The 23,737-nt window shown below is 40.6% G+C and overlaps 1 protein-coding gene across 1 annotated transcript in view; it reads left to right on the top strand.

Annotated features, from left to right (window-relative positions):
- Positions 1-23,737, top strand: part of igdcc3 (immunoglobulin superfamily, DCC subclass, member 3) — a 49,261-nt gene that overhangs the window by 14,139 nt on the left and 11,385 nt on the right. Inside the window, exons 3-6 of the mRNA XM_063882159.1 lie at positions 16,754-16,898; positions 16,992-17,122; positions 17,342-17,479; positions 19,940-20,098. Of these exons, the coding sequence (XP_063738229.1) occupies positions 16,754-16,898; positions 16,992-17,122; positions 17,342-17,479; positions 19,940-20,098 (573 nt within the window). The remainder of the gene's footprint in view (positions 1-16,753; positions 16,899-16,991; positions 17,123-17,341; positions 17,480-19,939; positions 20,099-23,737) is intronic.

Raw genomic sequence — 23,737 nt, 5'->3', positions numbered from 1 at the left:
CTCCTGACCGCCTCAGCTAGCCGTGGATGAGGCCCCCTTTAGTCACTGCTGACTCTGGGTGGGTGTGTTTCCCCTTGCACCCCCCCATCCTCCTTCTTCTCCCTCTGTTTCAGCATTGACTCAGAAATAGATGGGTCAGAGGTTATGAGGGGCTGGATGACGGGAGGGGGGTTTATCTGGGAAATGGTGACCTTTTTGTGTGCACTAGGGCAGAATACCCCACCCCTTTTTTTATTCTCCTCCCATTACACCAGCCCTCCTCCAACACTCAGCCTCCTGCTCATTCCCCATTGGGGACCCATCCCCCTGTCTGCTGGCCCCGGGGCAGTGGCATTGACCTTGGCTTTGGCAGTGAAATAAGGTGGCCCAAACCTGCCACAGCATAACAGGCCTAACCCTGCCCTCCCCAAACAAGCAACGCAGCAGCCCTCCCCAAACAAGCAACGCAGCAGAGAGCAAAATAAGCACATTTTCACTCACTTAGAAAGGACATTTATTTGTCTCTGTCTAGCATTTTCTATTTAACTTCCATGTCTTATCAGTCAGTTGCTGTGAATAAAAGTCAGTTATGTACAACAATGTAGTTCCTAACCTCTATTGCTGCTGTCTTTGATGTTGAGCTTGGCTTGAAGAAACGTGTGCCATTATTTCAATGTTTCCTCACAAAATTATAATGATTATTATGTTTTGTATTAAAGCTATTGTTCAATGTCGTGAAGGAAGACTTATTTCTCACTCAGTGGACTCTAACTGGTATGTGTCTATAAGAAATAATGAGGCAGAGCGAGTGAGATACTGTAAGTGATTGTGGGAGGAAATGATTGAATGGGTTTAGGATTTGTGTTTGTGTGTGCAGGCTTTGTAATCATCCTTGCAATCATATTCTGAAATACAGGTTTTATGGTAGAACATGAGCTCATTGGGAACGACAATGAGAGTAAAACATAATCTTTCCCCTTCGTTCTCCAACGTTGCCACACTGGGCGAGAACACCTGAAGTGTTTGGGGTTAAATCTTGTCAGGCTGCAGTGTGTGTGGAGTCGTTCACCGGGGATGAAATGAATTCCACAGGAACCAATTATAAGCGGTTTCTGCTGGCATAGGATGAAAGATTTCTGCGATGACCAATTCTCTACTGACAACCTGTTTGCACTGTCTGTAGATTTGTTAGCAAGAAACTTCTATTTCAAATCATTTTTATAACGTATTATACATTTACAATTTCTCATCAGGATGGAACAGACAGCACCTGCATGTTAGGGAGAAACCTACAGTGACATTATTAACAATCAAAGCACCCTTTCTGAACAATGCCTTATTTGAGCTTGTCAACTATAGTTTTATGTCAAAGTTCACTAGTTATCTTCAGGCTGTTTTATGGTTAAAACAATCTTTCTAAAGACATCCTCTTAGTCTTTAAAAAAATGTTATCAGCTTTTTAGAGCACAGGAAGATAATTGATTAATCAGGAAAATAATCATCATTAAAACAATTGTAGCCTAAACACTCTATTTGAGTTTTATTTGATGCCGGAGTTAATTGAATCATGATGTAGAAGCTTAAATGACTTTTCAGCTTTAATTTTGAGTGATTAGAGTGGCACAGCAAGTAGGCCACAGCAAAATAGCCATGCAGGGGAAGATAAAAGCGGAGAGAGGTGGGGAGTAAAATAGATGGAGCATGTGTCGGTGGTCTCAAATGATCTCTGGGCCCCTCGGGCTCTGGAGGCTGGACCTTGAACCAGGAAGGAACATTCCATTCTGATACTGTGCCGTGACCTCCTGACCCCGGCAGCTTTGTTTCAAGGGCAGCTTTCGACAGGCAGCAGGATGCAAAGCAACAGCAGCGAGCTTGCTTAGCTTGAAGAAGCACGCCTCTGCCGTTAGAACATGCCGGAAAATGCTCCCCTGACCCCACACTCGTAATTCCTCATTGTAACATGCACATTACCTACGCTCAACATCAAATAAATGCACTGACGTGGACATGTGCACAATGTTTCTCAGGCGTATGGTCAGTGACTGTACATACCTGCTGCTAGTTAAACACAGTAACTAATGTGCAGTGAGCATTCCTTCATCACATAGACATGACACTAAGGCTAATTCCCCCCCTGAACGCCCCATTGAAGCAGTCATTCAATTAAATTCCCATTTCAATTCCCAGTGATGTCTGAGCAATTTTTGGATCCATCGTAAGAGATGTTTCTTTCAGTAGCTGCTCAGAGGATGAGATGTGTTTATTTTAAAATCACATAAAGAATCTGTGTCATCTGTCCAACTGCACTCTTTAATCATATTTATGAATGTATCTCAGTTTTTTTCCTCTGCAGAAGTGGTTTCATGTCGTGTTTTAGTAAGTCGTAAGCCAGACCATTTCATTGCCTCAGCGTGAAAAGATGAAACATGATACTAGTAGTTTAATAGCCCTCTCCATTTGCCAGCATAGGCATTAGTTGTGAGTGGGAAGACAGTTTTAGAGGGTTAGCTGGCTGATGGCAGGTTGGAAGAGCCCAGTGATATGTGCTTATGTCTGACAGCTTTGGTTGTTCTCCTTCCATCCACTGCATGGAATAACATTACAATCAGAGAGCCACCAGTGCAGGCTGCTGGTGTGTTATTTGTTTGTTTCAAATCTAATAGCAGAGAACACAAACATTGATATGTGACTGAGGGACAATATGTTTGCGGGTAAATAATGGTTTGATATAATTGGGAGAAAACATTCAAATCAAAATAAGTGTTTTACGGAAATTTATTTGGGAAATTTCTTAGAATATCAATTTGTGTAAAACATTTCCTGGTCCCATTTTGAGGTGGTGCTACAATTCTTTGCCTTCCATGAAAGGTAACTACTGGATATCTTTATGTTGGGGACTGTAGGTCCACAGATGAAGATGTTTGTGTCACTCTTTGACATTTCCAAACAAAAATCGAACATTTAGAAAATATTAGTTTTACAGTATCACAATAAAAATTGATAAACGTATAAACAAATTAAATGTTTTGGCTTTTGAGCTGTTAGAACCACAATTAGTCACTAAAAGTCACTTATCAATAAATGATAATTCTGATTAAATAATAAGAATTGTGTTTGCAGTTAGCACAAAGCCTATATTTTATTCTATTGTTCACTATCCTTAGCCTTGGGATTTCTTTTTCCATGAAAAAAGATGTCTCTCGATTTATGTAAATCCAGAGCTGCTCTTTGTTTACTCAAGTCCTGAAAATGGTATTTCATTATCTGATAGAACAGATATGCCATCGTAACAAATACAGTATCTGCACAGTCTTTGTTTGCACACACACTGAAGGCAGAGGGAGAGACAAAGGGCTTTCATTTCTCACCCGCTGTTTCGTAACGCTAAGTGGTTATGACAGGGCCTGCACTTGCCTTTCCTCTCCTGCTCTTCTTGCTCTGTGGTTATTTTTCCTGCTGAATTGGTGTGCACTAGACTCCATGCTGTGGGCGGGGTAGACGAGTCTCACATTTGCGTCCAAACAGAGCTTGGGGTTACTGACTGCATATTAACATGAATTCATCAGGATTAGCCAGTTTTGATGCAAAGGGGGGGGGGGACCGTAGTCAGCTGGCAGCCTGGAGGAAAAGAGGGAGGGAAAAGACTGGAAAGACAATAATAGGAGGCAGACTTTTAATTTCAGGCTGTCTCAACCAGAGGACAGACTGGTGACAATATCTCGACGTCACAAACCGAGGGGAAACAATTCTCCATACACTAATGGCTGCTGCTCTCTTTGTCCTTATCTTAAATGCGGTGTGCTCTTCTTTAAGGGCTTCTGTCACTGTAGCAGCACTGGAATTATTCAGATTGTATTTTACTCACTCTCTCTTCTGTGTTTACATTTGAGTCACACACAATTTATTTCTGTGTTTACATGTTTATGAAAGTGAGTGTAATCTGTCATGTGTGCAGTGGTTAGCAGAAGGGTGTCCCACCTATCTTGTTGATCATGATTGATGTCACAGCATCTCTCTTCCCAGTAATTGAGCTCATATTTACAGAATAGAGCATCTGGGCTTTTGATTCTTCCTGTCTTTACCCTCCATTTAGCCCAGTATGAGCTGAGGCCCAGACGTGTACTCAACAAGAGGGCGATGATTTAACAAACCAAACACTTTGTAATGTTTTTTCATGGTCCTTCTCATTCCTTCGTCATCAGTCCGCTCTGTCTGACTTTTGACAGTGGCAAGCTCCTCCTTTACTATGTTTTAGTCTCATTGCCCCCCACGAACAAATCTCTGTTTACCACACACGTGATGGCACTGTGTTGCCTGGGATTGTGATTAATGGCCGCAATTCAGGCTGAAAAATTCCCTTGAGTGGGTGCCAGTTGGCTTACGCAGAGAAGAAACTCATTACTGCTGTCAGTTGAGCTGACGGAGCAAGAAGGGGTGTGAGTGATTGGACGTGTGTCTGTGTGTGTGCGTGCATGCGGGTGAGAGACAGAAACTCATTTTTGTGCATGTCAGTAAGCGCATGCATGTCTTTCCACCTTTGCCATGTATAAGCCATTATGCGTGAATAAGTGTGTCTGCGTGTTTTAAGCTGAGTGTAAAAGTGACAGCGTGTCCAAGGGCTGGTTTCCAAGAAACAAGGGATCATTCCTCAGAAATGACTGAGACTCGTATCAGCAGCACAATGCACACAAGAACAACTTAAGGTTTAATAATAGGTTAATGGATAACCTGTGCTGCTTTGTGTCGACAGACTCCTTTACATTAGTTACATGTGTTTGAATCCCTAAAGATGTTTTTGTTTATCTGTGGAAAGGTTAATCTGGCAGATGGTGATAATATGAATACTATTTATTAGCCCTATGGTAAAGCTAATTTGTGTTAAATTAATGAAATGGTTTTCATTTTCAACACCATAATGTTACTGTTCTCTTAACATTATGTGGCAGTGAAAATGTAAAGCGAGAAGAAAAGAAGGCAGAAGAAGAAGGCAGAAGAAGGCAGAAGAGAAGAAGGCAGAAGAGAAGGTGCTGTAAATTGAGCATAGGCCTGCACAACATGGATAAGCAGGAGAGTGTGCAGTCCACAGAGAGATTGCAATCTACATTCACTGTCACCTCAGAAGCTGCCAAAATGAAGATTTCAAATGCACATATACATGGCACATATCGGAATTAGCACCCTATGTGAATCAGGCTTTTGCTTTGAAAAATGGACCATGGCTGGTAGATAAATCTAATTAAATTGGTTGATTCAATTCGATTTATTTTATAGAGCACAATATCGCAAATTAAACAATTGCCTTACGGGGATTAGCAATCTATACGATATACCAGGATCATTTATTGTCGTTCAGAAACACGGGCTTGCAAAGCCCCCTTGTCCTTATAGGGACTCGATTCAGACAGGGAAAAGTCCCCAAACATTTTTGACAGGCAGATAAATAGAAGAAACCTCAGAAAGAGCAAAAGAGGATCCCCTTCCAGGACATTCAGATATGCAGTACATGTCATGTGTTCAGAATAGACATTGTAAAATATTAACAGTATGGTATTTCAGTATCGAGAAATTTGGATTTTAAGGCCTCAACAGAGTAACAGGAACAGGGCATGATAGTAAAAGACCCTGTAACATGCTGGAATGCTTTTTACCCTGGGGATGGACGGGAACCCTGTATTCTGAGAGCATGCAATATAGGTTTAAGAGATCAGAGAGTTTGAAGGGTCATGCATATTTTTCTGTAAGTCCCAAGTCTGATCTGACATGGAAAGGGAGCAAATAAAGGGAAGCTTAACCAACGGCCTGACAATAAAACGTAACAATAATCATGCAGAGGTGAAACAGTGGGGTAAGAAAGGAGCCCTGAGGTACTAAATATTTCACATCAGATCATTTTCATGTAATGATGAACTCTGACTAACCAAACAAAAGGAAGGCTTGAGGCCAAAAAACACAACTTTTTGAACATTACCTATAGACCCTGAATCGAGTGGTGGTAGAGGTTTAACCACCTGATCTTAAGATAGAGGGAACAGTGAAATGGTGATACATTAACAATATTCAGCATTGTATGTCCAGGCAGCTGGTTATGAAACCATCAATAGCTAAGAGGTTTCAAAAATAAAGTCTAATGTGTAATAGAGTGCCGCAGGAACGAGTCCTAAAACCCGGAAGTAAGTTAGCATTTTACAACATCAGGTTCCCTCGTCACAAACTTAAGAGAAGGTTTTGAATATACAAAAAACCTAATAAAATCACACACAAAAATAACACTTACATTTTATCAGGATAGCATTTTTGGAAACTTTGATTTGAGGGTTTGGAAAACCAACAAGGTCACTGAGACACACATAAATGCCCAATGGGAACCACACAGCTGAGGGGATCTCCCTCTTACAACTGCCAAAGGCTACTGTGAGTGTGTGTGCATGTGTGTGTGTGGCATTGAGTGAAGAAGGGGTGACATTTACAGCCATTAGGGGAGCCCAGTCTTCAGGGTGCTGTGAGATGCACTGGAGCGCATGGGCCGGTCCCGCCCTGCGTCTTTCAGATGTCCCGTGGGAGTGCCAGATGTGGGGTCATCCATCTACCCCTGGTTCAGGCCAGCCCCCCTCAAAATCACTGTCAGATGCATGGTTAACACAGCATGCTAAGCTCTCAGAGAGGAACCATCTCACACATCGAGGAATATACATCTCTGGAAATTTCCCTACACTTGAGTTCCTTCCACCAGCAATATATGGTCAAGAAACAGCAGCATAAAGGAAAGTCTCTTCGGAAGAGATTCATCCTCGCCTCCTCAGACTGGCCTGACTAGCCAACAGTTGTCCTCTAATGAGATGGAAGTAATGAGTGTTGGACTGAAGAGAATTGTGATGCCAAATGTCCGTCCAGGTTGTTATTCAGAGCCACTGCTGTCAGCGGGCCTCGCTTATTTCTGGCTTCACAAAACAAGAGGCGGAGACGAGCCAAAGAAGAATTTAGTGGCATTTCCATTTGAATATAAACGTTATCTTACCCCAGATGTCTCCTAACGTTGGAAAATATCTCAAACTCCAACACCATAGAGAAACAAGACAAGACAGGGATAAAGCAGTTGTATGGCTTCACTTTTGTGCAGAGGGCGTACAGTCAGTGCGCTGAATAAAAGACAGCACATAATTCATGTGGATATGAGCTCATACATACTGGTTGGATGACGGGAGAGGCTTCTAATTTGAATTCTAAAGCAGGCCGTTGCATGCTGAGGTATTGGCGATATTAATTAGATATCTGGCCTCTGGGCAAGTAGAGAATCTCATTGTGAAGTAATAGCCTCTTCTCTGCAACAATCAAGAGTGAAAAAGAAAAATGACAGAATATTCGTTGATGTCCATTACTCTGCAATAAACGCTTCGACAAAATGTTTTTCTATAAAGCCAATCTTGTCTTACTGACGTTAAGAATTACATAAGTGTTAGTGAGTGTGTACAGAGTGAATGTGTGTGTAAAGTAGGGGAATTGTTCTATTACCAATTGAATTTTGAGCACATTCCCTCAAAAAAAACTAATGCTACCTGAAATGCTCAAGAGAAAAATAAATCTACTTAAAGATTTACTCTCCGCTCTGTAACAAGGTAAAGTAGAAGCAAAGGTATAACATAAGCAGTCTACAGGGAGCCCAAATCCTGACCCACTTACAGGTTAGCCTCAGGTATACTTTCAGCTTTCAGTTGTTTGAGGCATTATTTTAATACTCTTTCTGAAAATTGCTTTTCCGCTCAAAAGTTAAATAGATACTGTAACAGGCAATACAAAGTGCTGTGTGTTACATATTTCCTAGGAAACAAATGGTGCTATTTACTGTAAAGCATTTAGCATGAGTCTATGAGCCATATGGCTTACAGGCCAGCCAAGTGTCATTGTAAATATTTTTAAACCCTGTCAAGACAAAAACACTGTCAGGCTGAAGCTAGAGGAGCAAAGTCTGAAAAAGGTTGCTGGGACTTCACCTCTCGGGAGGCATAGCACATGCAGTCTCCTCAGTAAGGTGCTAATTTGGCAGAGAGACAAACTAAAGGGGTTGGCAGCAAGTTAAGAGGAGAAATTATTTTCATTCCAGGCCGATAGGAGAGTATGCTCTGAGTCCTCAGACACTATTTACCTCTCTGTTCTTCTAGTGGGGAGGATGTTACACTAGAGCAGAAGGAGAATTGTGTCCGTATTTCAAGTCCCTAGTGTGTCCCAAGTTCAGGACACAGAAATGGAAAACGATTAGGCTGCATGTTGTTTTAAGCGAAGCATTTTTACTTTACATGTAGGCGATAGCTAGGCAGTAAATAAAGGATAACCCATGAGTCTTGAAACAGATCAATTACTGTTTACTGGCCAGTCAGGTCTCTCTGCTGCATCCACCTGTTAGGTGATCAGGGTGTTTCACAGTGTTGAGGATGCACAGTATAAAATAAAAGATAAGTTATACTTTTATTGATTTATGTTTGGGGAATTCTTTTGTCACAGCAGCATGTAGACAAGCATCGCACATGAATAAAAAATGTAATTAAATAAACAAAAACAGCAAATATACAGTATATACTGCCCTGGAAAAGATTGAGAGGCCAGCATTCTCATTTTCTCTGGTTTTACTATTTATAGAAATGTCTTGGAGTTGAATGATTTTTTTTGTATTATTATTTTTTTATTTTATAAACTACTGACAACATTTCTCTGTGTTGGAATTCAACAGAAACTGGAATGGCTGCCATACATGTAGAGATAAAGATTTAAGAACAATGTGTAATGGTCTCTTAAGACATACCTATAAATAAAAGTAAAATAAATAAAACAAGAGAAAATGATAATGCTGTATATATATACTGTACATATCAACAGTGAAATATGTATACCTAAAGTATTTCTATTGAATATACAATGTTATTATACAGATTAAAATATAGAATTGTACACACAGAATACTGAGACTAAACGTCCTGGGCCCATGTTTGAGACGTGTGTGTTACAGACTAAACTAGGTAATGTGATGTGAAATGTGAAAAACATACTATCAGAGTAGTGAGGTATTTGGAGAACTGAAAGGATGCCCTTTTGAGCCCTGTCTCTCATTACCATGAGGAAATGTTTGAAGTTGTTTAATGAGTACACAGTTTTACGCCCAGTTAGTTACTTTAAATATTACAAAAGGCCCGCTCTTTTTGTTCCCACACATCAGACCCTTCCTTTGTTGTTTGTGAGTCCCTGCATGCACATACACATATTAACACTTTGTTTTAATTAAAGAAAGGAAACAATATCAGCAAGGTTCACACCAACAAGAAAAAACGCCTGGTGTAAATCAAATGCTTCTTTTCATGGCACTGGTTTGTCTGTTTTTTTAACCTTTTATTCTCTGTTGTCCTCCCCCAGCTCTCTCACTCTCTCACGTCTCTAATCTTACCCAAGCCCCGACTGGGAATCATTTAAATAATCCCTTAATTTCCAGCATCTGTTGTGCTTTAATGGGTCTCTCTTTAATTAGGGCCTGCATGCTGAAGTGAGTGTAGGAGGCTTAGTGTGGAGATTTGGGGCTACAGGGGCAGAGCAGGGGTGCAGGGGCTGGGGGTGATGGAGTGGGAGGAGCAGAGGCCGGATGGTGGGGCTCAAGGTGACGCAGAAGTAAGGGGTGTGACAGAGGCACATGCAAGGCACTAGTGGGGCCCATGCTTTGTCCCTGGAGTGGAGGGGTTAGGAGCGGCAGAGGGAAAAACAACTAGACAGTGAGCAATGTGTCTTCCCATCATCCTCTCTCTGTGTGACAAAACATCTTTTATCTTCTTACCTTAAGTACTGTTCTGCTTATCGCTGACGCAGAGCAAGTGACTTCTACACTCATAATGTTTACACTGCTTAAATATTCATTTTCAGTGCTTGTTCAGCACTGGCAATCTTAGGCAGTAAAACAAAGCATGACTGTATTCAATATAGACAAACCTATAATGCTGTTGAGCCACCAAAAGGTTTACAGTAGCAATATTATATAAGAAAAGGTTGCCATGTGTTATTAATATGGATCAGATGAAACAGGATATAAAACACACAATTGATTTTCTGTTTGAAAGAGCTACAACCCCTCATAATGTTGCACAAACCAGATTAAGGCTGCAATTCATGACTATGTTTATTATCCATTCATCTTGTTGATAATTTTCTCAATTTCTTGAGTCATTGTATGTACCATAAAAAAGTAAAAACACTTAAAACCCCATCACCATTTCTCAAAATGGCTGAGATAAAAAAAGCTTTTGCAACAAACAATTCAAATCCCGAAGATATTTCGTTGAGTATCTAAGAAAGTCTATCAAAGCTGGAATTTCAAAATAGTTGCTGAATATTAATGATTAACTGTCAAATAAGTCTTAACTCTCATTTTAAACAACATAATAGAGAAGAAGAATATGCCGTGAATCATCCCACTGACGGGAACATTCTGCATTTGACCCATCCTAGTGCTAGGAGCAGTGGGCTGCAACATGTGTGGCGCCCACGGAGCAGTGTACGGAACGATGCTTTGCTCAGGGACACCTTGGTAGCAGCTTTGGACCCAATACACCTTTATCATCAGCAGATTGAGTTTGCTCGGTTATCATTGAGCTGTAAATGTTTAAACATTCGTGTGTGTCTTCACAAAGGTAGTTTTAATTACAACAGTGTCATGTTAGATCGCCTTGTATGCAGGGGTTTCTATTTTTTGGGTCACTATGCATATCATTGCCGCTCATTAACTTTTATGGTTAAACAGAAAAGAAATGTCAGGCATCATTGTGAGTGGTAACTATTGTAGCATTGCTGCTCCCTCAACCTTCGACAGGGAGTCTTAATAGCAGCCATCAATCTTACTATATTTAACTTACTGGACACAGGCTCTACCGTATTGATCAACACCACAGACTAAGGACAATCACACCATGGGGAAGCCTAATGCAAACAAGCCTGCAACACAAGCAGAAAAGGCAATTCAGTCCCAGTCAAAACAATTTTGTTATGCGAGAGGGGAAGTAAGAAAATCTTTCATGATCAGATGTTAGTTTATATGTAACCAAATATGAGGAAATCACCAAAGACAAGTGAAAGAAGGGTAAGAAAATCTGTGGACACACTACAGCATTCTTTGGTTTACATTTATCTGATAAGTGTTTTGAAATGCACAAAAAGTTGGTATTTGATTGCATTATATGCTGCGTTTTCTCAATGTTTCTCTTTTTTACATATGGTAGGGGCACACCAGTCAGTATTATTACAGTATTTTTAAAACCTTAAAAGAAATAATGCAGACCGAAGTCGGTCAGTTGTTGCATCACTCTGGACCAGACTATTGGATGATTAATTTAACATTTCGTACAGACATAAATGCTTTCCAACTGATTAATCTTTATATCTTGATCCTCTTTCCTCTAATGTCACCATGAGGTTGTCATTTTTAAGTAAAGTGTCTCTATTGCTTTTGGATGCCATGCATTTTGATTCAACATTGATAGCCCTATCACTATGATCACCTGACATTTCATCTGGCTCCTTTAAACTTAGTTTTTACTTTTTATAATAGAAGATGGCAAAAACTAAAGTGAACAGTTTATTGTTCAGTTGCATTCAAATAGACCGTTCATGCCGGATATATGTAAATGCAAAGTTTGTACTCAACTCCACATGTGCCAGATAGTGCTTAACATGACAGGCATTGTAACAATGTAAGTTTAAAGCTTACATTTACATAATAGAGCATGTTTGCATTGGCCTGCTGTATTAGACATATTATGGGTATATTTGAGTGTGACCAATGTCCAATAGGTCTGGTTTTTCATGTGAATCCTTACTTCTGCCAGTAGAGCGTTAAAGCGCAGAAATGCAGCTTAACTGATGCTTTGGCTCATGCAGGTAATGACAGGAAGGTGTTGATGTGCCAAAGCATTTAAAGGAGGCAAATTAATGTGTGCCAGAGACAGCCCACGCATGTGCAGCCCTTCCTTTCGTAGGTGATAAGCATCACGCACCGCGAACCAGCAGATTGATCACAGCAGTGCCCAGGCTTTGGGGAGGGTGGGGGAGGGGGCCTATTGGGGCAGGGAGCCAATAAAATATCACATCTGCATTAAAATGCCATCTCTAGGGTCCCAGCACAGGGCCTGCTATTTCAGGGATGCCTATTTAAAGGCTGCTGAAGTGTGGGCTCTCCATGCTGGAATAGCACCGTACACCAACTCCATTATTTATGAGCCTCATCTCTATTTTACTGGTTTACCGAAGTGGGGGTGGGGTGGGTACGGTAGTCATCACCACTGCTTGAACAACATGTACCTAATGATGTCACAGGCCTGAGAGGGCTTGTGGGGGTGGGGCGAGGTGTGCGATGAAGTATCGAGAAAACGGCTGAAAATGTGAGAATGGGGGGGGCTGGAGGCAAGCGAAGGTGTGAGGGAGGGAATGACATTTCTAACATAGGGGCTCACTAAAGCCTTGCACCATAGCTGCGCGTTTGAATGGTGCCGTAGGATGCATGTCCTTCTCTTGGCGTCATTACCTCCGTCATGTCAATGAATCATCCCCAGGAAACAAATGTATTTGTAAAAAAACATGGAAGTGTTTCCTCAGATTGGTCGATTTGGACATTGTCGTCACAGGAAACCGCACAGTTTGGGCTTTTAATCACCTTCTTAATTATTCTCTGGTGTGCGTGTTTAACTGAGCAATACAAAGACGGATCATTAGTTTTGAGCTATTAGGGAAAAAATAATGCAGCAAGAGGTCATTCACATAATCACCATTTAATCTACATTTCTTCATTAGATAAATCTGAGTTGCCTCAATGGGAAAAGAAAAAAAATCAGCCATCCTAGATATTCAGCACTGTGAAAATGAAGGATTGGGAAATTCATCAACATCGACTGCCTTCTAAGCTCCGCACTGGCTCTCGAACCCAATAATCAGTGCTTGGATTTGTATTTCATCCTTCGTATTGGTTTGTGACTTTTCATGATGTGACATGTTGACCTAAATTTTACTAAAACAACATCTTTGCCTGATGATGTTTCCTGAACTTTTGGTCATTAATTGAAACACACTTGCAGGTGTGCTCCTGACTTGATACCTATTATTAGATGACCAGGGTTTTGACACAACCTGGTTTACTGCCCAGCTAGCTGTCAAAATCACCACACTTCACACTTTGTGTCTGTGACCTTAACTCATATTACTCACTCACTCAGAGTCACGGAGGAACTGTCAGACATATGTTCGGGGAGCAATTGCGCACTTGTATGTATGGATTTCTTTTTAGTATGCACCCCAACCATTCTCTCCATTATTGCAATAATTAGACCTGCTCAATTTAAGCCAGCAGCCTCACGCTGGTACTGGACAGTCTTTAATCATGTGTCTGTCAACACTTAGCAAAGAGTGAAAAACAGTAGAGGAGCTTGTTGGTTAGCGCTATGTGTCGGGGTGAGTGAGAGTTCCTCGTGTGTGTGTCTGTCTTCTCCTGCAGCAGAAGGGGGATCGATATGGTTGTTTGTTACTGTTGAAGCAGCTCTTTGCATATGTTTATTTGTCTGTGCTGTAGCTGAGCTGTAGGACTTTAGATTGACTCTGCAACCTCTCCAACAATGAAAAGCGACATGCACAATGTAGATTAGGAACGGCTGTTTTCCTCTGCATCCAGCACAGATGGTTAACAAGTCTCTCTATGCTTCTGTAAGTGTTTATCTGTGTATGTAACCCTATTGTGATTTCTCAGATTGTGCCTGATTCTACGAGTGCGTCGATAGGCTCAGGGGTGTGGGCCTCTTAAGAGAAGCCATGTTTTATGCATGAAGGCCAAGGGTGGGGCCCGTTAGGGGGGTTTAGTCAGTGGACACACAACAGCCAGATCAGCGGACACCATGACTACTTGGCAGAGATTCACAAGAAAGCTCCCATAGGCGCTGGTCCTCCTTTTTAACTCCTTTGTTCTTAAGCATTCAAGTGCAATTGTGTTTCTTTCTCCATGTCCCCAGTGTTCCCAGTACACATGGAAAGTAAAAACAGCAGCAAGTTTGTATCTCAATTTAGGACTGTATTCCAAGTCAGCGAGCATCTTTGATCAGATCTGTCAGTCACTATTATTTTTTGAAGGGTTCCTAGCTGTTTCTCTGCTCCTAACCTTTCTGCAGTGACAATGCCTTCAGGGCTTTGATTCGACGCTTCACTCTGTCGGTCTCTGCCCCGGGCCCCGTGTTACTGCAAGCCTATACATAAAGTATTTCTGATTGCTTTTGTCAGCTCGTCACGAATAGAAGTGAGAACCCATGAAAATATTCTTACAGGCCAATAAACTGTCTTGTGAGATATACAATAATTTGTTTGAAATTGTGTTTGGTGTTTTACACTTTAAATTGAAGTGAAATAATTGAAATGCCTAGGGCTCGCAGTTCACCGTGGTTAAAGAAAACTGTGATTATCTAAAGTGTCTAAACAGTATATGTGCTATAATACTCATTTGGTGATAAAATGTGGTAAATGTTCTCTGTGACTTTTAGGCTGTCTAAACTTCACAGGGAGGTTAGCCTAAAATGTTTTATGGCTAGAAGGTTGTGGGTCCCAGGTGGAAAAATTCAGTTGGGCCCCTGAGATAGGCACTTAAGCTGAATTACCCCAGTAAGATATATTAAGTATTTAAGTGTGGCCTCATAGTACAGGGGCCAAAGGAAAAATATGAGACCCTGTCAGGCTGAGTAACAGTCTTGATTTTTTGGGGCGTAATTGAGCCAGTGGAAACAAGTGGACGTGCTATCTCTTCTCTCAAAGAGATCTTGTAGCGTAGGAAGTGAAGCTGTCACTGCTGGAAGAATACTAAAATAACATGTTTAAATGTTTATATTACAGCGCCATACATCCAATCACAGATCTAAGGTCAAGTCGTGTTGGAGAATGCCTCGCTTCTTATTAGGCTCCTAAATGGAATAATTGCAGTGCTAGACCACTGTTGCAGACACATGGGTCTAAAGTACTGCCACTCTTGGTCCATTAACAACTATTTTTGATGGTTTGGTTTTATTTCCAATCGGACATATATTGTGCTGTCTCTTTGTTATCCCCTTTCTAAATAGGAATGATAAGTAAGTAGAGATTTACATGCATTACCAGTAGATACCTGTCTGAAGTACACAATACAGACAAGGGGCAACTCAATTAGAAATAAAGGAAAAGACAAACAGTAAACAAGTAGCTGTGAGTCATAAATAAACTCCCTCCTCGTTCTGCAAGTAATGAATTGACGCCGGCTACAGGTTAGGAAGGGCATGAGGTTATGAAATAATAAGGGTCCGTCCCTCTTGTTATCCTAACAGTGTTCAGATAAGTCCTCCTCTGTCCTAGTTAATTAAGGTTGACATTGAAATGAGTACACTTGTGTTGTAGAAGGAGGGAGAATTGTTGAAGAGAGGGCCTTTCTTTAATTGAGTTTGTCGCTGGCTCCACCTTCGATGATGCTTTTGTTCTGCCACCAGTATATATGTGAAGTGCAGCTGAGTGAGGATCTCTGAAGGGATATCGATACTAGTTATGCTATGTAGCAATGTGTGTGTGTTTGTTATCTTTGTTTGTGTTATGCATCTTTAAAAACATGCCTACATGCTGAATGTCAACATATGGCAGTGAATCCATACTCCCCGTACTTTACATTTATATCGGTATGTAGAGATCACCTTGAGCACCTGATGAGTCAGATAGAGTTGTATATGAGATGCTCCTATAGCTAGAACGTGTTTCTTTATAAAGGCTTAGAATAACTTTTAGATCAAAAATCACTGATTAGATATTCCTTTTGAAAGAAGAAGCTATATTGTTACATTTATAGAAAAATAATCTCTTTTTTCGCAAGCTACTTCTGTCACCAAGTAACTTGCTTCAATTAAAAATGTCTAACAATGCGATAACTCAACCTCAGTACGAGGTAACAATATTTCTCACCATTTGTTTAAAAAGAAAACGTTTTATAAAGTCTAATTTTCACACAATAGTCCTTCGAAGAATGGGTAGTAATATTGCTCTTTAGTGTCTAAGGAGTGTTCAAGGCATTATTATAATGACCTTGGATGTCAATATAAGTGTCCTCCACCTTCAATCTTGTAGGCACACAAGCTGTATATCTTTCTGCACAAAATGTTTGTATCCAATATTTCTATCCATTAAAAGGCAAAGAAGATAAATGACTTTAAATCAATACTTTACAGCTGGCAGTATTATTCCTTCTCATCTTCACCACACTGTATATTCATTTATCGTTTTAGAACTTTGGCGAGAAACGCTAGCAGTGTGCACTTTATGTCAAGTGCTGTTCAAAGATAATGCTTGTGTCCTAAATAGGCAAGGCAAGTTTATTTATATTGCACCTTTCAACACAAGGCAACTCAAAGTACTTTACAAAAATGAAAAATACAACATTCCTACACTTGTATACTTTTCAGCTAATCAGTTTTCACATCCTGGGGATCATTATCTCTTATCTTGAGCTTGTGAATGCATTTCCTCATTGCCCCTTCACACAGCTTGTGAAGCTCTTTTACTTTACCCTTGCAGATATACTGTATAGACACGATTGGGAAGGACATAATTAATGTGTGAAGGAAATACTCCATATTTTCTTGGTCTATAAAAAGTTGCTGCGTGTGGAGCTGTGTGTTCTTGCAGAAATAGCGCTTCCCTGTAAGCTGCCAGGCTTGCTGTTGTGTGATGTTTACGAATTAATATCCCACTCTCCCTCTCTCTACAGCCATGGCAGACTTCCATGTCCAACCGGAGTCAGTGCATGCTGAGGAGGCCGGCGTGGCGAGATTCCAGTGCCAGATCCATGGTCTGCCAGAACCGGTCATCAGCTGGGAGATAGACAGACGTCCGGTGGACACCAAGGACGAGAGGTTGGCCCAGACTACATAACAGCCTGACACGTTTTTGGCCATTTACCATGTCTCACCGTATTTGTCTCCTCATGCCTCCTATTTCTCTCGTAGGTACACCCTCTTGCCGACAGGTGTCCTGCAGATCACAGGAGTCCGTGAAGAGGACAGTGGAAAGTTCTGCTGTGTGGCTCATAACAGTGCAGGAGTAAAACACAGCACCGAGGCCCTCCTCACTGTATCAGGTCGGTACATTTTTATCTTATATTTCACATCTACATACCATGAGCATGCTATCTACCCAGCATATTGCAAGATTTTCCAAACCTATTGTTCTCCTGCCTGATTCAGGAGATATAGAGCTAATGCACTCTAGAGAAATCCAATTAAAGGATGCCATCCATCATGCTTGTTTCCATCTTATCCCCCCCCCCCCCCCCTCTCCCCCCTGTTTTTTTCTCCAGGCTCTCAGTCATCTGTTTACAAAGAGCCTATGATAGTGGTCGGTCCGGAAAACCTCACCCTAACTGTTCACCAAACCGCCATCTTGGAATGTGTTGCCACCGGATACCCCCGACCCATCGTGTCATGGAGCAGACTAGGTGAGGAAAAATCCCTGTTCAGACCCCAGAAGGTGCACATATGGATTTAGATTTTTTTATTCTGTACAAGTGTGTTTGATGATTTGTGTGTCACTGAGCCCTGTGTGTGTTTGGGCTTGGGAAATGTGAGAGTTTTGTGTGGGTTGTATGTCCTCTGTGTCCTTTGTGTGTGTTTGTATGTTTTCTGCAGCACAGCTTTGATCTGTCCTGCATTGTGTAATGTACATGAACGCACAAAATACATTTGATACAGTGGAGCATCCTTCAAACATACATGAGGCAATGGGATTCAACATTAGGTCTTTGGGCTCAACATTATATTTGATTTTGTGTTGATAAATGTATGCTTCATCTCCTCATGAAGTTGAACCTCCTTCAAAGCACTGACGAGCATCTGAGTAATTGCTATGAGGTGCTGAAACTGATACCATTAGTTTCCCCCTCCCACATTTTGTCTTTACTATCACTCAGGGTCTGTCGTGACCATTTTTCCAATCTGGTATGTGTTTTCTTTACCTATTATGCAATCTGATTTGCTGCTTCAAATGTAAATTGCAGCCTCTCCCAAGCATTTGGGCATAATCAGATTGAGGGTATTGCCTTACACAATGTCGCTAGAATGAAATGCTAACACGATGGGATTTGTATGAATTAGATTACGGCAGGCTGGGATAAGCTGCATAATGAATCTGATAGTTGCACATCAGTCATTCTTAATGCCAGAGTTTGTTTGCTGCTATTCATTCAACAGCACCACAGCCTGCTAGCTTGTGCTCTTTCTTTTCTGACACTAAGTTAATTAGTGCCTGACAGAGAGAAACTGATTGAGGGGGCAAGAGAGAGAGAAAGAAATATAGTAGAAAAAGGCAAGAAAAGAACAAGACGGCTTTTGTTAAGACAAAAGCTTGCTGGACTGAGAAGTTAGTTAAAGATAATGGAAAAATTAAATAATAGCAATAGAACAAATCACAGTGACAGACACGAAGCAAAAGCGCTTGGCGGGGAAGCTAGAGTTATTTATTGCATTTCAATAATTTGTCATGATTAATTACTAATATTGTTCTCTACATAATCCATCACCACAAGATTACATCTTCATTGGATTACGTTTAAAGGATTTAATACCCGGTTTGTGGATTGTTCACTTCACCTGAAAGTCTGTGAGAGAGGTTAGGTCTTCAGACAAGGGACTGCGTGTATGCTGTGATGCTTTGCAATGTAGGACCAGTAAATATATCTGATTTAAAGAGCATCCTACAACTATGTTTTCACATTATATTAAAGCTGATTGATTTAATTGCATTAAGATTTTCTCTTAATTTGTCTGAATTTCCTGTTTTATTGTTAATCCGTTTATAATCCCTTCATAATCTATATTGTTTTCTATGTTTTGTAATAAACACATGAGTGCTATTTAAAGGAAGATTTAATTACACAGCATTAACTCGAACTGGCCATGCTTTAATCATTTTTATTAAACATATGAAAGCGCTCTAAAAACCACTGCTGTTTTGTGACCATATGGTTTTTATCCCTGACTGGAGCTCCTGTCTATGCATGAGTCCAGCATGGTGGCCATATCCCTGCCCTCCTGACTGGCCTTTTAACACGTCAAATCTGGGCCATACAGGCTTACAGGCTGCAGATGGAAGTCATAAATAGGATCAGTATGCCCCGTTGGCCCAAAAGCTAATATCAGTGGTGTCATTGTTGGGGTATAGACTGCAGATAGAAGCACAGGAAAGTGTGAGCTTATCATGTAAGTACGGCGAGAGCAGGAGGAGGCAGCTATGGATTGTGTAGGGAGATAGGAGATTAGAAGCTGCAGTTAGAGTTTCTTGGTCCCCGGTGGTGGCTGGAACTTCTCCTGCATAAAAGCAAAAGCACTTTGTGAGACAAAGACATGAGGAAAAAAAAGTTTCAGCAGAAGTTGGAAGGCTTTTATTACCTGAACTTCCATTAAAAAGCTGCACATACAATAATAAACATTAAATGGAAAAACAGATGATGAATGTCCTTTGTAGGATGTCACCCTGACAACAAGTAACCTTTTAAGACAACTAATTACAGCATGAACGCCGCTCACACAGCACACAGGAGCTCAGTGGGCACCCTGTCTTATTACCTTTGAGGCTGTTGTATTTGCGGCTCTGTCCAATTACATTACAATTCTAAGGATCACACACTGGGCTTTGATAGATGCATCCTTGACTGATTACAGGGTCAGAAAGACCATTGCCTGTTTCTAACTTGTAAGCGTTGTTTCATTCTTGATTGTTTGTGATTCAAGCCCACTTCTAAACCTTCCCTGTAGTTTAAACACTTCATTCACCTCAATGTAACATGAACACATACTGTACCTGTGCACACCTGGTCCTTCTTTTCTGCTGCTCTACATACAGTAATTATTTTTCCATCCTTCTCAATTCATCTCTCTCTTTCTCTCTCTTCCCCGGGTAGACGGCCGTCCCATTGGTGTGGAGGGCATCCAGGTACTCGGCACAGGGAACCTGATGATCTCAGATGTAGGTGTGCAGCACTCAGGGGTTTACGTATGTGCTGCTAACAAACCGGGGACCCGCGTTCGTAGGACTGCTCAGGGACGTCTGGTGGTCCAAGGTGAGTTCGGGATTATAGAAAAATGCTATTTTTCCAAATGTTATGTAGGATTCGAGGAGAGAAACACAGAAATACAGCTGTATTCAGGTGATTAGGTAAAGCTTGTGGATTCTGTGGGTGGACCCCTGTGTGCAGACATTCGGACTACCATGGCATAACTTCACCGCCTTCCCATCCTCAACACAAAGCATTACTAACATTGCTTTGCTAGTAGCAGCCCACTGCTTCGAATACTGTTTACTTTTCATTTTAGCTGACATTTACATGATTGAAATCAGCGAGGTGGATATTAAAATCTAAATGACAAAACGTTTTTGACTAACATAATACCTTGTTCAAATTGATGTTGTTTAATAATGAAAGAAAAAAACTGCAACATCAAATTAAGCAGTCGTTTTTGTAAGGCCAACCTTTAAGTCACTCAAATGTTGTTTAAGAAAGCTGTTGCCCCTACCACACGGACAAGAAACCATGAGCAGTACTTTGGAGGCACATGCCATTCCAACTTTTATAGCAAATAGCTTTTTTTGAGATAGGGTGAACAAAGTGTGTGTTTTGTGTCTAAAGGGAGATAAAAAAGCGTCGGTCAGGAGAAGGTCTATACACCAAGTCGGCATGAATTCAAGAATCATGGATATTCCTGCATGCTCAAAACAATAATCTAAGCAATTTTATACACTTATATTTCACAGATAAATCAGAGGATCAGACATGTTAATGGTTTGCTGGACATGTCAATGGTTTGCTGGTTTTCTGTCTGTGGAGCAAGTAGTGTTAGAAGATATAAAAGTTTTGCTGGCAGGATTTACTGTGTCTTTGTGCCGAGTATTCTCACTTCACTATCTTCTACCACAGCCAGCCAGTTAATCAAATTCTGCCACAGCTTGACACATTCAACTAAAGGACAGTATTTCACCTGCTTCTTTAGTGTGGTAGTTATCAGTCTCTCCCTCCCTATGGAGAAAAAGCAAGCTGGTCCTTTTAAATTGTAGGTTTTGATCGTTATAACTCCTTTGAGTTTAGTCTCTCAGTCTAAGAATATACACACAATATCATCAATACAATGTCACAAGGAGTCTTACTCGTATACATTTTCTTCATTAAGTGCAAACGTCAATCCAATAGCTGTTCTCTTGCTTTACAAAGCCCTGTAGTAACCTGATAAACTCTATATAAGAGGTGGATGTGTGTAGTAGGATTACGATCAGATTGTTACCATGCAACTAGGCCAACTTTGTGAGGTCTAATTGTATAGCCACTCTCAATTTCACAGCAAAGCAAAACTCCAATGCAGGAATATCCTCTACAGCTTTTATTAAGTCCAGTAAACCTTCTGTATATGACTGATATAGGATATTTCAAGATTGGTACAAAACCAAACAATTATTTGTATAAATTATATTTATTTTATTTTATTTTGGGGGGGCTTTTTGCCTTTAGTCAGATAGGACAGTGGAGAATGACAGGAAAGTGGGAGAGAGAGTCGGGGTGGGATCCGGAAAGGACCACGGGTCGGTAATCGAACCCGGGATGCCGGCATACGGTGCAGGTGCCCCAGCCAGTTGCACCACGGCCGGGGCCATAAACTATATTTATAGTTAATTGGCTGCAAACCGGTATTGCCATTTAAGGTTAACCTCTGAAAATGCTTTCTATCTTTGTAATTCTCTTCTGCTTTATTATTCTCTTCGTACATTCATCTTCAAATAAGTGACGTCACCTGTTCCAGCAAAGTTTTTGATGATAGGCCAGAGAGATGCATGACTTGACCAATAGGATAAGCCCAGGTGTGGGTGACCCCCGGTGCATTAATTGTCACCAAGCAGGAACATACAGCATCTGCCTCACACTCACATATTGATCCGATGGACCAGGCTTTGCTTCAGCCCATGGCAGTATTGATCCTGGCTAATATTTCATTTTATCTGCCTGTCAAGTCTGAGACAAGTGTCACCCCAGCAGGAACAAAGCCATGGATGTTAATTATGTGTCAATGTCTGACGGTTTGTTATTGATTTGTGCAACGGTGTACTTTTAACCTAAAATCAGTCTAGGAGATGCTGATTTCAATATAGGAAAATACCAAGCTTTAGAAACTAAAGGTTGTTGTAGAATTATTGTTTTGTAAGGTCCACTTCACACTTCTGTGAATATGAGAGGTTTTGAATGGCTATCAGTTCACAAAGGAAGCACAATGGCCAGGAACTCCAACCTTATAAATGCAATGTTCAACGTTGTTCATTTTGAGGTTTTTATTTGGGATACAAAAATAAATACAAGCAAAACAACGACTGGAGGAAGAGACGCAATGTGACAGCCCAAAGGAAAGAAAAATATCAAGATGTATGGAAGTTGCTGAGTGAGAGTGGAAGAGAGAAGGAAACCAGAAAAGAGAACAAGATGAATATAAGGACCCTCACATTGAACACTGTGTCTATATGGATGAAAACAAGAAAGAGGACAAAAGAGCCAGGGGAAAAAGTCATACATTATAAAAATGAAAGTCATACATTATAAAAATGAAAGAAAAAAACGACAGTAGACAAAGATATTTAATTGGCTGGAAATGTTGCCGTTTCCTTTAGGGATACAGCTGATATCATCCAATAGCCTTACCTTGAAAAGAACAAAAGCTCACAATACATCGATTGTTGTCTGCCAAAAACTTTTGTTTTTGTACACAAGATATTGTTAGTGACATGTTCGTTCATTTCAGTGAACATGGTTACTGCAGCTTCTGCAGAATTAATCCCATATACACAGCAGCTATAAACGCGAAAAATAGTCCCCAATAAATTGCACTACTTAGTCCTGTTAGAGAAACTAACTCAAAAGATGTCCTGAATATTTGTGACTTGGTTTTAAGATGTAACTCTTGAGTAACGGGCTTCAAACTAAGAAGCACTTATTGCTCTTTATGAACTGTTGCCATTTGAGATTCACAACATTGATGCATGGTTTATTAGCATTAAAAGTCACTTAACATAATTAAAAATTGTTTTGTTGTTAAAGGTTGCATTTTAAAATTTGCTCCCACCAGGTAATGACGATTTAAATGATCTGTTTTTACATCATGGTAGGCCTAGTGTTCCAGCTTTCCACTCTCTAGTGATTATTCTGGGATATTATAATTAACATTAAAAAAAAATTGTAGTTAATATAGGCATAAATAATTCAGGTTATCAAATCGCTAATAATGTCTTGGACAATAATGAGCGCAGAGGAGAGGGTACAATACCTCTGTGTCTGTCAGTTCAAATAAAAACACCCAACCAGCGGGTAAAACCGTTATTACTCTGTGATTCAAAGAAAGTACCATCTCTGCTACCAGAATCATTTCATATGAATAAGTTATTACCACTAATTGTCCATGGGAGCCTAAAGCATAGGATGAGAGAGGAAATTATGAAACTATGAACTGTAACACTGTATTTTCATGTAAATGAGTTGCTGTTTTAAAGCGCAGAGTAGAGCTGTCTTTCACTGTCTTGCTCTCCTTTTTCCCCTTCCCCGCTCTTCTCGCTCTCTTTTAATTCCCTGTATCTGCATTGATCTGATGTCTCATATAATCCTGCTAATTGACCCTGTGATATAGATTGTAACGGTATTTATACCATACACCTACAGTGTAATGCAGTA

Source organism: Eleginops maclovinus, chromosome 4 (genome assembly GCF_036324505.1).
Source record: "Eleginops maclovinus isolate JMC-PN-2008 ecotype Puerto Natales chromosome 4, JC_Emac_rtc_rv5, whole genome shotgun sequence".
NCBI classification, from domain to species: Eukaryota; Metazoa; Chordata; class Actinopteri; order Perciformes; family Eleginopidae; genus Eleginops; species Eleginops maclovinus.
The sequence above is the reverse complement of the archived record's forward strand: the minus strand, read 5'-3'. Positions and strand labels throughout refer to the sequence as shown.